Genomic DNA, 16,139 nt, shown 5'->3' on the forward strand with positions numbered 1-16,139 from the left:
TACACATTCATTTCTAAGAGTCAGTGATGGTAGAAAATGTTCAAAAGTATCTAAAGTATGACTATTTTTTTCCCTCTAAGTGAATGCTAATGTTTTTAATGTGTATAAGCACTATAAAGTCTCATTTAATTAACTAAACTGAATATAATAACTGCTCATTATAATTAATGTTTAGTCAAGTTAATAAGAGTTTTGCTTTTTTATTTATTTCTAGTATTGCTGGGAATGAAGAAGGAGAGAGACAGCAAACCGTCAATGTGGAAAGTGCAGAGGTGACCATCATTCCTGACACCATTCGGGAAAACCAGGCAAATGACTCTGATTCAGATGGACCTATTCTCTATAAAGATGATGACGAAGAGGAGGATGAAGATGATGAGTATACCTCTAGTATGTGTTCAAGTTTGTGTTGTTCTCATATCTCCCTTGTTTCCAGATATTCTATGTCAAATGAAATATTTAAAAAATGAAGTCAAAACAGTTTCAAAATCCTTTAATATGCAGCTTTCCTTTGAGTATTCTTGTAAAACTGTGTGTCATCAGCCTGATGTTAATGTATAGTATCATCAACACGACATGTCACACAATTACATTTGATGCATTTCTTGGAGTTTTTTCTTTTTCTTATTGTCTTCTATTTGGAAGTTAATCTTCTCAAAGATTTTTGGCAAAGCTGTGGTCCAAGTCTTTAGTTTGTCAAACTGGAAAAACATGCTGTCTTGAGTCGGCGTTACTTTCTGACATGCTGGTTACTGTGCAAACTTTGCTGTGCTATGCACAACACATTCCTGCTAACACTCATGCCTGTTTCTAATTTGCTGTTCTTTCCACCCTGCAATCTGTAGATGTTCCACAAGTGTTAGAAATGCAAATAAGTTTATTCTAGTGTTAAACTAGCACTTAAAAAATATGATAATATACTGTGCTGGGCATAAGTGAGTACACCCCATTTTCAAAATAAATATTTTTATTAATTTCTCAGTGAATATGGGTAATATATTGGTGCATTTGAACAAAACAGATTTATTAAACATATATATTTATTAAAATAATATTAGTCAAAGAACATCTTTAGAAATGGAAAGATAATACATTTAAATTCAAGCAAAATATTGCTAAAAAATTACAAACTACAACATTTCAACAAAATTGTATATATTTTATTTTTTATTTGCTGTTTTTGAAAATGTTATTTAATATTTTTCCCTAATATATAAATTTGGGTGTACAAATTTTTGTAACCATTATTGTAAGTTATTTTGTATACTTGTAGACTTATCATTCATTTTAAATGCTTCAGGTGAATTGCGTATCACACCATTATATTACACAATGCAAAATAGTTTTTGTGATTTATGAAATTTGCATTTATATCCAAATTTAATGTTTTTTTTTAAACATTGAGTTTTAGATGACAGTAAATGTACGCCTTTTTTTGATTCTATTTTGGATGAAAAGTGTTTTTACACATCAAAACGATAAAAGTGTACAACAGATATAACCCCCACTTCCCTACCATGTTACAATGTCAATACATTTTTTTCTTTTTTAACACCCACTAAAATACCTTTTGCTTTATTAGTAGTTGATGTACAAAAAAATTCAAATTTAGAGCAATAATTATTTGATGACATATTCAGAAGATCAGCACAAGATCAGAAGATCAGCACAAGATCAGTGTGCAAATTATATATTATATATCGGTGGGGAAGGGGGGGTCAACATATTTCAGTTAGTTTGTGAAATGCATGCTTCTGTAATTTATGTATTTATTTTTAATTACATCTAGTTTTTTTAAGCTTACAGTGTTTTGAGGGATATTTAGTGGATTCTGACCTGCAGTATTCTTTGATTAGCTATATCAGATGTTACTGTAGGTCAGACAACAAATGTTATTATGCATCTAATTGGACTTTATTTTCAGGCTAAATGTAGTTACAAAACTATTTTACGAGAAAACAAATCTTGTGAACATGATGTGTATATACAGTTGAAGTCTAAATTAATAGCCCCCCTGAATTATTAGCTCCCCTGTTTATTTTTTTCCAAAATGGAGAGATTTTTTCAACACATTTCTAAACATATTAGTTTTAATATCTCATTTCTAATAACTGATTTATTTTATCTTTGCCATGATGACAGTAAATAATATTTGAATAAATATAATATATATATTATAATATAATATAATTAAAATAATAGATGATATACAGTTGAAGTCAGAATTATTAAAATTATTATTTAAAATGCATATCAGAGTGAAATATTTATCAGTATTAAAGAACTGACCTTGCATATATCTTGTTTTAATGTCCTTCAGGGGGGATCAAGCATTAATTAGGCGAAGTCTATCTCTCCCAGACCCTCGTGTAATTTGCACCCTGGTTAAGATTCTGTTTAAGACATTTCAGCCATAACACTTGATTGTCATTTTAAATTTGTATACTTTGCCATTATCCTTCAAATCTCCAGGTTTTACCCATTTGTCAGCAAGATGTTTTTAATAATGTAAAAACTAAATTGAGCATGATTGCTGCTGCTTTTATATGTTTTAGAAAAGAACTGGTCAGAATAAGTATGCTGTTTCAGTTTTACATGAAATATCATATACAATGAATGACGATGGAACATAATATCACCCAATCTTGTTATATTTTACTTTCATAAATGCTATTTAAAAAATAAATAAAGTAGACATCACAATAAATTTGCTTGTAAATTAATTATATTTTTAATTAATTTAGTCTATGTAGACCACAAAATGGGTTGTCTCACGTTTGCTTTACACACACACACGCACACATTTAACAAATAAAACGCATTCATTAAAAAAACATCTATCAATCAATATATAATGCATTCCTAGCTTAAAGTACTTTTTTTTGTTGTTTGTAGGCTCCCTTGCCAGTAAAATTCGCCGCAGGGACACACTTGCTATCAAACTTGGTAACAGGCCCAGCAAGAAGGAGCTTGAAGAGAAGAACATTCTCCCACGAACCTCAGAGATGGAGCGACAGGAGCTACGACAGCAAATTGGCTGCAAATTAGTCAGGTACATCTAACCATTCTGCTCTCTACCGCTCTACTGCTTCTATTGGGATGCTAAAATTGACAGTTTATAATAATCAGTATTTAATCAGTCAATAGTATATATACACACATATACACACACACATATATATATATATATATATATATATATATATATATATATATATATATATATATATAGAGATAGATAGATAGATAGATAGATAGATAGATAGATAGATAGATAGATAGATAGATAGATAGATAGATAGATAATACATATATCTTATGTCAAAACAAACTTTTATTTTGGATTATTCTTATATTAATCTTTGCCCAGCAATATTATTTAATTTAAGTTTTGTGTACCTGTATAAATTGGGCCTGTAGGCTGTAGGCTTCTGAACAAAACACAAACTAAAGTATGTTTTTCTCAGACCGACTCTTGATTTCTTCTTTCCTATAGACGGTTGAGTCAAAGACCCACCACAGAAGAGCTTGAACAGCGAAATATTCTGAAACGTATGTGTCCTTTTTCTCAGTCTCATTAACATTGTGTGCAGACAATGTTTGGATGCCCAGGGCTTTACTGTTTATTCTTGCTGATTGCTGCCTCTGATGCTGGAGACACGTTCACTGAGTCACTGGCAGCAACCAAAAATCAAGAAAACCAAGGCAACAGGAAAGACACAAGAAATTGTGGTACCTCTGTCTCTGTTACTTTTCTGTTGCCTTGGTTTTGATGTAATTGACAGAGACTAGGAATGAGATGCAGCTTAGCACTGTATGCCTACAAACAGAGAGGTGTAAATAATTCATTAAAGTGTTGCCTAAAGCTCACTGCTTACCTTAGGTACAATTGAACTTAGCAGCAAATATCTATTAGAGATTAAATGTCTAAAATGTGGAGTTATAATATGATATAATGCCATTTTATTGTTCCCTAAAGTAATGGTGAGGTATGTTATTTAAAGAGAAAATAATTGTAGATATCACACACGTGCGTGTACTGGCATTTTGAGTTAGAATAATGGAAGAATGTTCTTTTTAAATTGTTTAGCAAATCACAGGTTTCAAGCATCACAAGATTCATTGGCAAAAAAAATCTACTATCTAATATACGCTCACCGGCCACTTCATTAGGTACACCTTACTAGTGTCAAGTTGAACCCCCTTTTGCCCTCAGAACTGCCTTAATCCTTTGTGGCTAAGATTCAACAAGGTACTGGAAATATTCCTCCAAGATTTCTGTCCATATTGACATTATAGCATCTCGTAGTTGTGAATTGTAGCCTCAGTTTCCTGTTCTTAGCTGACAGGAGTGGCACCCAGTGTGGTCTTCTGCTGCTGTAGCCCATCCGCCTCAAGGTTCGACATGTTGTGTGTTCAGTGATGCTCTTCTGCATACCTCGGTTGTTACGAGTGGTTATTTGAGTTACTATTGCCTTTTTATCAGCTCAAACCAGTCTGGCCATTCTCCTCTGACCTCTGGCATCAACAAAGAATTTGCGCCCACAGAACTGCCGCTCACTGGATATTTTCTCTTTTTCGGACCATTCTCTGTAAACCCTAGAGATGGTTGTGCGTGAAAATCCCAGTAGATCAGCAGTTTATGAAATACTCAGACCAGCCCGTCTGGCACCAACAACCATGTCACATTCAAAATCACTTAAATCACCTTTCTTCCCCATTCTGATGCTCTGTTTAAACTGCAGCAGATCATCTTGACCATGTCTACATGCCTAAATGCATTGAGTTGCTGCCATGTGATTGGCAGATTAGAAATTTGCATTAAAGTGCAGTTGTACCTAATAAAGTGGCCGGTGAGTGTATATTGTGAATATTATTAACCCATAGCAACTTAATTTACATTGATAAAACTATGTAAGTAAATATATAGTATACTGTATGTAAAAATACGAACTATATAAAATAATTTGGCATAGAAGTTTCAGAGTCTTGTAACAACCCCATGTAATCGTTTTTTTAACGACTAACCTACAAAGGGTAATCTATACAAGTAAATAGTAATAAAATAAGAAAAAGTACAAGCAAATTGTAAAAGATATAAATAAAATACATTACGAGTTTGTGTAATATTCAGGAACCAAAAATAATGACAAAATAATACTGCGTTTTGGCTGTATTAATGAAATGGAGGTTAATCCTCATTTAACATTGTAAAAGTTACTCAGTCAAGAGCGTTGAGCGGTTTTTCCTTCTTTTTTTAATGTTTGACTAACATCTGTGGTCACTTTTTTAGCCAAAAATATTGAATGAACACCTTTGTTTTCCCTTTTTCACCTGCTAATGTGCATTTAAGACATACTCCAGTGTATTTACAAAGATAACCACCAAAATAACTATTGTGTGTTTGTCAACAAAGTGAAAAAGGCCATCCTGTTTGCTCAAATTGAAGGAGAACTCACAATCTTTTTGAGCATGAATGATTTAAATTGTTTTCAACTCCTATGAGAATTCAGGTGATTTAGCAACTTTGCTAATATTTCATAATCACCCAAATTCTGGATCAACTTTGATCTGTCACACCCCTGGATCAGGACCATTTGAGTCAAGAGATAACTGTTGTGCCATTTTACTGTATGCTACTGATTTCCAGTGTGTAAAAATCATTGTTGTTGGATGATTGCCACTTAGTCTTGAGTGAACTTGGTTGTGCTAAACAATTTAGCAGTAATGGTCAAATCACGTAATTCAATTTCTTAGCAAATGTTGATTGTTGGATGAATTAGATTTAAAACTTTCAAACATTCTTTTATGTCTTCAGAGAAAAATGAGGAAGAAGAACATGAGGCCAAGCAGGAGATTAAAAGACGACTGTCCCGAAAGGTACAACCTTTTGCAGTTTAATAGTTTTTTTTACGAATACTAGGAATATAGGCTCATTTACGCCTCCGTTCACTGTATCAACAAACTACCAACTAACACTTCTAGCATAATAAACTACATGTTAGATGTTTATTAAAAGTTAGGAAGATAGAAGTTGGGGTTAGCTTTTCGGGGGGTATGATTATGGATGCAGATCATACTTTATAACTACTAATTACTAATAGTAAGGTTAAGTTAAAAATGATTATCATTAAAACATGTCAATTATGATGTTAAGGCTCCCTAAATATAATAATACATGTAATACATTAATATATAATCTTACAATTATAATTTCTACTTTTTCTTTCAGATTTTTAAGGTCAAATTTGGCATATTTATGACTTAGTGTTTCATAAGAATAATTTACCAAAGCATGATTTTTCTTTAGGTGTGGCAGAAATGGCATAAAATATTATAATTTATAATAAAATAATTTAGCCAGATACTGATCCATAGATGTATAAATTTGAAATAAATTATTTATAAATTGCTCCAATTTCAAATTATTCATTACTAGTGCTGAGCAAAGATTAATTGCATCCAAATAAATGTTTGTTTTGACATATATAAATGCGCGTATCTTTTATACATGTATATAAATATATATTAGGTACAGTTGAAATCAGAATTATTAAACCCCTTTGAATTTTTTTCTCTTTTTAAAATATTATCCAAATTATGTTTAACAGCAAGGAAATTTTCACAGTATGTCTGAGAATGTTTTTTCTTCTGGAGAAAATTTGATTTATTTCTGCTTGAATAAAAGCAGTTTTTAATTTTTCAAAAAACATTTTAAGGTCAATATTATTAGCCCCTTTAAACTATAGATTTTTTTCGATAGTCTACAGAACAAACCATCATCATACAATAACTTGCCTAATTACCCTAACCTGCCTTGTTAACCTAATTAACCTAGTTAAGCCTTTAAATGTCACTTTAAGCTGTATAGAAGTGTCTTGAAAAATATCTAGTCAATTATTATTTACTGTCATCATGACAAAGATAAAATAAATCAGTTATTAGAAATTAGTTTTTAAAACTATTATGTTTAAAAATGTGTTGAGAAAAATATTCTCTCCGTTAAACAGAAATTGAGAAAAAAATAAACAAGGGGGCTAATAATTTTGACTTAAACTGTATATGTACTACAGATACATTACATAAATTTAAACTATACAACTTTTTTGCATAGATATTTAAATTTAAATCTTCACATATGTATATTATATTATAGATTTTCTCAAATATAAACATAATAAATATTCACAGTACACACACGTCAAAACAAACTGTTATTTTGCATGTGCTCTACTCATAACCTGTTACTTAAGCACAGTTCTGCATCAAGTTATGAATCATCATAAGAAAAAAAATCACTGTGACATAATCTAGTGGAAAATGTGATTGTGGGACACTGCGCCACCTGCTGGTCTTACACAAGACTTCAATTAGATATGGAAAACACGAGGAGCAAAGTAAATCATTTTTAAGTGCAGGACATCAACTTGACTAAATGGTAATTTGGCAAAGCATTTGTAATGGAATTATAACTCTTCTGCTGCTCTGCTATTAGGAAATGAGAGTTAATTTAGTTGTGCCTGTAACCCATTAGATATATTTCTTAATTAAAATGTGTGAAGTGTTTCTGCTTGTAAAACTGAGTTTTATTTTCTTGACATGTTGCAATCATGCTGGCTAGAAGTGGCTGGAAATCTGTTGGTTTTAAAAGGTTTTTTTAATTTAGTTTGCTGCCAATGGCCTATATTAATGAGAGTGTCAGGCCAGACAGTTGAATGGGCCAGATAAACCAGATCTATTCAATTGCTCAATAGTCACTTGCAGAGTTTTTTTTTCTTCATGATTGAGCAGTAATACAGGGGAACAAATGACTGCAGCTCACATCTAAATGTTTTCAGTAAATCGGTTACATCCACCTGCTTTATTATCAGCGCTGGAATTTAGCTTGACATGTTCATTTTCACACAAATGAGTTGAGTGCACTTGAAAAGCTCTTTATTGAAGGTGACTGAGAGATTTGGTGTGTGTTTGTGTGTGTGTGTGTCTCTAGCTTAGCGTTCGGCCCACAGTCGCAGAATTGGTGGCACGCAGAATTTTGCGCTTCAATGAATATGTGGAGGTCACAGATGCTAAAGACTATGATCGACGAGCTGACAAGCCCTGGACCAGGTTAACCCCCGCAGACAAAGTAAGATGATTATCTTTTTTGCTGAAGCTGTAAATTGTTCTTGTTTTAATAGTTACATTTTATTAAATAGGATTTCCTATCACAATTAGTTCAATTATTTAAAGGATAAAAAAAATTAATAAATTAAATAGCAAAAAAAATGATGTACAGTTGAAGTCTAATTCATTTCTAATAACTGATTTATTTTATTGTTGCCATGATGACTAAATAATATTTTACTAGATATTTTTCAAGACATTTCTATACAGCTTAAAGTGACATTTAAAGGCTTAACTAGGTTAATTAGGTTAACTAGGCAGGTTAGGGTAATTAGGCAAGTTATTGTATAATAATTGTTCTGTAGACAGTCGAAAAAAAAATGAGCTTAAAGGGGCTAATAATTTTGATGTTAAAAAATTCTAAACTGCTTTTATTCTAGCTTAAATAAATCAAATAAGACTGTCTCCAGAGGAAAAAACATTATCAGACATACTGTGAAAATTTCTGATTGTGAAAAATTATACATATTGTTTTATTTACTTAATTTGAATATATATTTGTCTGAATATTAAAGTTCAATTTTTCAAGACTACTGGTATTTTAAGCTATAATCATGCTTAACATGTAGCTTGAAATGTAGTTTTAGAATTTATTTAAAAGATTATTTATGATATGCAAAAACAGTTTGGTAGATATTCATCAATCCTAAATGCTTTAGTTAATTCAAATGGTGATAATAATTTCAATAGTAAATATATTTACACCTGTCATTATAAACATTTAAATTCTTGAAAACCTATTTTGTTTAAAATTAAACAAATTTTCTTTCTATAAACTATTTCTTTAAATTGTATTAGTAATAATCATGTTTGTTGGCTGTCTGTATAGTTAAATCATACAGTATTATACAGCTGATCTTAGTCGCAGTATGAAAATGTTTTGCTCTACTATATTGCTTCTTTAAATTGTGTAATTTGGAGAAGAATATGTTTTTAGAGAGTAATCAGTGCTGGAATATTTTCATACCTTTGTGTTGGTCACAGATGCCACCTACTGGCCATGTGACTAGTACATGAATAAGCCTAACCCTCACATAATTAACAAAATGACAAATACATGTGCTGTTATTAGTGCATTATAGCACAAGATTGTCATTAAATACCATTAATGCATTGATTTTTTTTTTCTCTGCCAACATCCTTAAATACATTAACACACAAAAAGAAAGGTACATTTTAATTAACTTCTTTGTTTTTAGTTATCATCAAAGAATGCTGAAAAAGATTCCACTCTGTCTTCACAGAACTGATAATCACCACATCTTTGATTACATTGTTACAAATGATTTTTCTTTCTCTTCACAGGCTGCTATACGTAAGGAACTTAACGAGTTTAAAAGCAAGGAAATGGAAGTCCATGAAGAAAGCAAACAATTTACAAGGTATGTTTGTGTACTAGCAGCATGATCAGGAAGATCACTTATTTAAAAATTAATATTAAATAAAAATTAATATCAATATTATATTATGCCCCCTTAAGCAATGTTTTTTATTGTCTACAGAACAAACCACTGTTATACAATGACTTCCCAAATTAACCTAGTTAAGACTTTAAATGTCGCTTTCAGCTGAGAACTAGTATCATTAAAATATCTAGTAAAATATAATTTACTGTCATCATGGCAAAGATAAAAAAGATCAGTTATTAGAAATGAGTTATTAAAACTATTATGTTTAGAAAAGAGTTAAAAGAAATCTTCTTTCCGTTATACAGAAACTGGGGAAAAATATTCAGGGGCTGATAATTCAGGAGAGCTAATAGTTCTGACTTCAGCTGTATATATTTGATGTATAGATTATGTAGTGTTCAGGCCTCAAAGTAATAGTTACTAATAGTTAACTAATTAATAGTTACTAATAGTTAAAGTTAAAATTGACTTTACATTTCACATTGCTTATACTCTATCCACTGACGTTTCACTGTGCACAATCCTAAATGTCCTTATTTGTATGTTTGCGTGTCAGTGCTTAAACAGATATAGCAGTTTGAGCTGTAAATATATGAATGAAAAGGTCTCCACTTCACGATGTCCCTTTCAGCACAGTTTGATATGTCCCCCTCAAACACTGAACCACTGTTAATACTGTACACAAGGCGTAGAGTTTGCTTGACTGGCCAAAGCACATGAATGAGTCACGCGACGCACCGCTAGTTGCTAAGAATCTAGTCGTGACATTCAAACACTGCATTATTTTTCACTGTACACATCTGCCACCGCAATGCAGGGTTAACACTGTAAATACAGCAGCGCGGAACACAAATATTCATCCTTCTGAAGCTGAATTATTAATTATGTTAGACACATGCTTGTACTCTGTCATTGACTACAAATCAGTAAAAAAAAGTTGGCAGATTTTAACAGTAAAATCAGACATTTAGCATCGCAAGATTGACCTTTTTTACAATGGTATTTACAGTAATCTAAGTGTTCGCTATGTCCTACTGCTTACACAAAATTTATAATAGTACTACAGCTATATCCAATATGGCGATTGCTCGCTCTCATGTCACACACATTCAGATATCTATATATATTACAGTAAAGTGCTTGTGTTTTAAATCTGCGCTATAAAGTCTTACTGTCTCTTCAGAAGACTTGGATTTAGATTAAAGACTTTTCCAAGCCGCGGCATACCTTGAAAATGGTTTTCGTCCCATAGTTTAAACTTTAAGGGAATGTACTTTAATTAAAGAAACATACATTTCAGGTTTCATTTGTTTTTTAAGTATGAAATGTCATGTCATTATTTTAACCTTTTCATATTTAAGACTTTGTATCTCATAATTTCAGTTTCTCATGACATAATTAAGTTTTATGTTATTCTAAACAAAAAATGTCTCTAAAAAATTACTGCAATTCCACCCATTTTCTTGCAGCATTCGTGTAGCGCGTAAAATCCAAGAAAAACCAACTATAATGGAAAACAAACACCCAATCAATAATAATTCTATATTCGACAAGAATGTTATATGCCGCATAAATGAGTACACCCCTTTTGAAATCGAATAATTTTTATCAATTTCTCAGTAAATATAAACAGGATGTTTTGGCGCAGATAAACAAAACCATTTTATCAAATAGTTATATTCATTAAAATAAGAGTTTGGTCATCTATCATATTTAGAAATAGAAAGATAATGCATTTAAATACAAACGAGGTATTGCAATATTAAAAATTAAAAAATACACATTTTTGTATGAATTTTCCTCTTTATTAAAATTTTATTTCATATTTTCCTTAACATATTCATTAAGTCTACAAATTTTTCACCATGATCTTGTTTTTTTTTATCAACTAATCTATTTTACAGCTGAAGTCAGAATTATTAGCCCCCCTGAATTATTAGCCTCCATTTATTTTTGTCCTCAATTTCTGTTTAACTGAGAGAAGATTGTTTAAACACATTTCTAAACATCTTTTAATAACTCATTTCTAATAACTGATTTATTTTATCTTTGTCATGATGACAGTACATAATATTTGACTAGATATTTTTCAAGACACTTCTATACAGCTTAAAATGACATTTTAAGGCTTACCTAGGTTAATTAGGTTAACAAGGCAGGTTAGGGTTGAAAAACTATGGAAAAAACATTTGCTTAAAGGAGCTAATAATATTGACCTTAAAATGGTTCATAAAAATTCAAAACTGCTTTTATTCTAGCCGAAATAAAGTAAGAAAGTAAGACTTTCTCCAGAAGAAAAAATATTATCAGACATACTGTGAAAATTTCCTGGCTCTGTTAAACATCATATGGGAAATATTTAAAAAAGAAAAAAAAATACTAATAATTCTGAATTCAACTGTATATACACAAATATCTTATTACATAGCATCCTATAGAAAGTGTTAATTTGAGTTTATAAGTTTTTGTTTTTCATATATTATTATTATTACTTGTTTGTTTGTTTGTTTGTTTGTTTGTTTATCTATTTTGTTTGTGAGCAATATCTTAGACTCCTGTCCATAAACGATTTATGTTACCTTGAGTTTATGCAGTCTGTATGGATTTTTGTCTAAACCCTGCCAAATGTCAAAATCTGTCAAAATAAAAAAGTGGTATTTGTGCAGAACAGAAATCGACCTTAAAAATAGTGAATAGTTAAAGTCTGACTCTTGCATAAATCAAATAGCATAAACCCTTACAGTCAGATCTCGCTTTTAAATATATATATTCTATACGCTATAAAACATGCAGAGTTCCACACAATTCCTTCTTGTTTTCCCAACACAAATTGATGAAGATAACTTAATCGTTTTTAGAAATTTAAGTGGATTCAACTTAAAATAATTAAGTTGTCCTGAAAACAATGTAAGAATTGTGTTGTTTTAACTCATTCTAAATAAGTAGTTTGTACAAGCAGCATAAGCAATTTTTGAGTGTAGGATGCTTTACAATAATATATTTGTGCATATACATTAGATTAGTCAGTACCAAAGCCAGAACTGAAACTAATTTAACAAAAATAAATACATTTAAATCACAGTCCAAACATTTAGTACACCCAAATTAATATGATGGGGTGAAAAAATATGAAATCATATTTTTATAAATAGGAAAAATCAAGGGAAACATTAAAAATAATTGTCATTTTTATTTGCAATAACTGTTATCTTTCTATTCCTAAAGATGTTCGGTCACCAACCTGATGTTTTAATGGATATAACATTTTTTAATAAAAATGTTTTGTTTAAATGGAACAAAAATATTTGCTTTATTCACTGAAAAATTGATAAAAAATATTCATTTTCAAAAGGGGGTGCACTCATTTATGCTGAACATTGTATATATTATTGCATTTTTATTTCTCAGTATAACATCACACAGTACAGTGCAGTATAAAATGTCTTTATCTATTTTCACTCATCAGATCACCTTAATTGTAGGCCTGTCACAATAATCACAATATCCAAAATATCATACAACAAAAAATAAATATCGTGACAGGCCTACTTAATTATGTTCAGAATTACAAAAATGAACAGACCAATTCCAATTTGACTGCTAATTTTAATGCATCGAACATCTGTCAGTGTATCTGGCTGCACTCTCTTATCAAGTGCCATGCAAATAGACTTGCTGCTGATAAAACCATGCCATCCCGCTCCTCTATACGCCGCAGAAGCCATGGTTCCCTCTAAACATTGCCCAGAACTGTTTTGCATCCCGTCGCCTGGCACGACTGCTAAACCAGCGTCTGCCGTCTCTGTTTTGTGGCAGGTTTCATCGGCCATGAGGGGGTCTTTCTGGAGGCTTCTGAATGGAGGGTCTTTTCCTCCTGCAGAGAGTGAACAGACTGACTCCCTGCAGCCGCCGGCTCTTCTCTGGCACCCGCTGCACTTCATTTACTGCTTTGAGCCACTAGAGGGCTTCATCGCTGCTAAAAAAATGGGCCTCCAATGCCATTATGAAGAGAGATTGAGAGAGCGAGGGACCTTCAAAGAAGCAAAAGAAATGCAATGGATCTGTCATGTTTTTTTTTTTCATATCTGTAATATTTTGCACACACTAAGGACAAAAACTTGCACTCTTTTAATTTAAAGCGTCCCTGATATTCTCTCAAGGTTGAGCACAGCGGTGTTAAAAAGCCACGCGCTGTGACTCATCGGTGGCTTGCATTGTTGCCGCGTGCAGCTCTGAGGGTTTCTTTTTGTATAGATGACATATTTCGAGCAGTATTCGTGCAGTAATATCTATGAATATCCATGCATGTGATGAAGAAGATATTTTATAGGATTCATGTATCAGTGTACAATACATGGACGTTATTTGGACATTGTGATGTCCAGGTTGGTTACTGCCATTATTCCTCTGTGTATTCAGATTAATCTGCAATATAATAGAATGTACTCCGATTTTTATGTTGTGCCTTGACAGTGTTGTTTTGTTTGACCTGAAAATGTCTGATTACTTGAGATGCACAGCTATAGAACAAAAGAGACCGTTTGATCATTTACGATTTTGTTCAGATTTCTTAAATAGTTATTTAGTTGCATGTTTTCAGACATGTTTATCATAATACTAATGTTTTAACTTCAGTAGAGTTGAGAAATCAATATTTGGTGAAGTTTTCTTAATGAAAAGATTTATTATTCTGACTAATTGTCATTTCCCATGGAAGAATAATGCCATAAAATGTTTAAAATGAGGAATTTTAGTGTCTAAAGGACTTTTTAATTTAAAAATCTGGAAAAAATGTCATCAGAACTTTCCAGAATAAAATTATTATGAGCGTTTTTTTTCTCAAAACCCATACCTGAATCCAGAATTTTCAAGTGGTCTCTTTGTTTTTCATAATTGTGTATATCTATATATATATATATAGTGTGTGTGTGGTTGTAACATATCTGAAACTGCTGTTCAGGAATAGTCTATTATCATATGTTTATGACAAACAATACTCTTTAGTTTTCTCCCAATATTTTTTATAGTTTTCCCAAAGTTCCAGCGAACGTCTGAATGATTTGGCTTTTAGACTGTACATACATTTTGGTGGGTTTTTATTGAATACGTTGGTGCAGACCATATACAAGATGTGTAAAGCAATATAATATAGTGAAACAATAGTTTTGTCTCAAACTTTAAAGGGCTTCTAGTCCATTATTTTAGTATTGCATTATTGCACATTTTTGGTGCTTCATACACACACATATATATCCTGTATCTGATTGTATGTCAAATTTGCTGGACGCTCACTTACGTTTTTTTTGTTTTTTTATTGTTCATGTAGTTTGAACTTGGGGAACTTTTAAATTATTTCAAATCAATTGTACAGTCTGTGTATGATATATGTGAATACATTCAGTATATTGCAGTATATTAGCTTGATTTCTTTCGCAGAGAAACACATGTAAAGGGGGGTGACATCAGATTAACTTGTATTTGTCTTGTCAAATGTTGTAGGTTTATGATTTTAAAGTTCTTACATCGATGAAAGAGAACTTTACTTAAATACTACAGGAAACGTTTCATCACATTTAAGCCAATTATATTTAATCATGACGAAATACATTTAAAATGTCTTATTTAAAAATGTCAGTCCATTTACTAATACATTTTGCCTGTATATTGAGATATATATTTATATTTAACGTTGCCGTGTATATTCTTCAAAGCAGATTCTGAAATATATCGAGTAGGGTCATATTTTCAGCCTTTGTATTTAAATTTTGTCTTTAGTAATTATAATTAAATCTTTTCTTTTTTTAAGAATTTATGAATCTACAGTTGAGTTAAAAAAGGAAAACAAAATCAGTAACCTGTTGATCTACTGTTAATAGCAATGGTGATATTTGTGCTTTGCAGATGATTTACTTGCTGATGTATTAGTCTCTTAGAAAAAACAATAGATACGAATAATCTGTCATGTGGGCTGCTTGTTCTGAGTAGTTGACTAAAGCATTGAAAGGGGTCTTTAAATTAATAGCAGTATGGAGTTTGAGAGACTTCGTTCATTCTGTGAACAGATCAATAACAAAAAAGAGGTCATTAATGGTCCTTTATTAAAGAAAATCAGCAATCAGCATGCCAGCAATGTCTCACAAATGGTTCTAAAATCTATTACTTTCTGAATTGTGACATAAAATGCGTCATTCCAAACATTCTGAAACTTGGTTTCCGGCAAAAAGGGTTGAGGAAATGGCCAGCTCAATCTCCTGACCCCAACTCTTAGAATGACTTTAAAAATGCAGTTTCTGAAGCCAAACCCAAAAACGATCAGGAAATGGGATGTTGTTTGTCTCTCCTGGGTTGAAATACCTGTTTCTTGGTGCCAGAAATTGGCTACCTGATGTGCAGCAAATATTAGTTCAGTAATTTGAAATGAAGTGTAAAAAAACGTTTCCTTTTAAAGAGAAAAATAAAGATCCTGCTTTTTCAACAGATTAATATTGCTTTTAGAAGAGAGCAGGGCACAAACTAACACTTTTTGGTTTTGGCCAAATAATGAACAAAGTAATGGGGTCAAAC

The 16,139-nt window shown here is 31.6% G+C and overlaps 1 protein-coding gene across 3 annotated transcripts in view; it reads left to right on the forward strand.

The window, feature by feature from the left end:
• Positions 1-14,988, forward strand: part of phactr2 (phosphatase and actin regulator 2) — a 56,281-nt gene extending 41,293 nt beyond the window's left edge. For all 3 annotated transcript variants that reach the window (XM_056471202.1, XM_056471201.1, XM_056471203.1), the window contains 7 exons: positions 215-390; positions 2,896-3,052; positions 3,497-3,552; positions 5,819-5,880; positions 7,991-8,128; positions 9,472-9,548; positions 13,392-14,988. In XM_056471202.1, the coding sequence (XP_056327177.1) occupies positions 215-390; positions 2,896-3,052; positions 3,497-3,552; positions 5,819-5,880; positions 7,991-8,128; positions 9,472-9,548; positions 13,392-13,407 (682 nt within the window). In that variant the 3' untranslated portion in view covers positions 13,408-14,988. The remainder of the gene's footprint in view (positions 1-214; positions 391-2,895; positions 3,053-3,496; positions 3,553-5,818; positions 5,881-7,990; positions 8,129-9,471; positions 9,549-13,391) is intronic.
• The last annotated feature ends 1,151 nt before the right edge of the window (positions 14,989-16,139 follow it).

This window comes from Danio aesculapii, chromosome 13 (assembly GCF_903798145.1).
Source record: "Danio aesculapii chromosome 13, fDanAes4.1, whole genome shotgun sequence".
Taxonomy (NCBI): domain Eukaryota; kingdom Metazoa; phylum Chordata; class Actinopteri; order Cypriniformes; family Danionidae; genus Danio; species Danio aesculapii.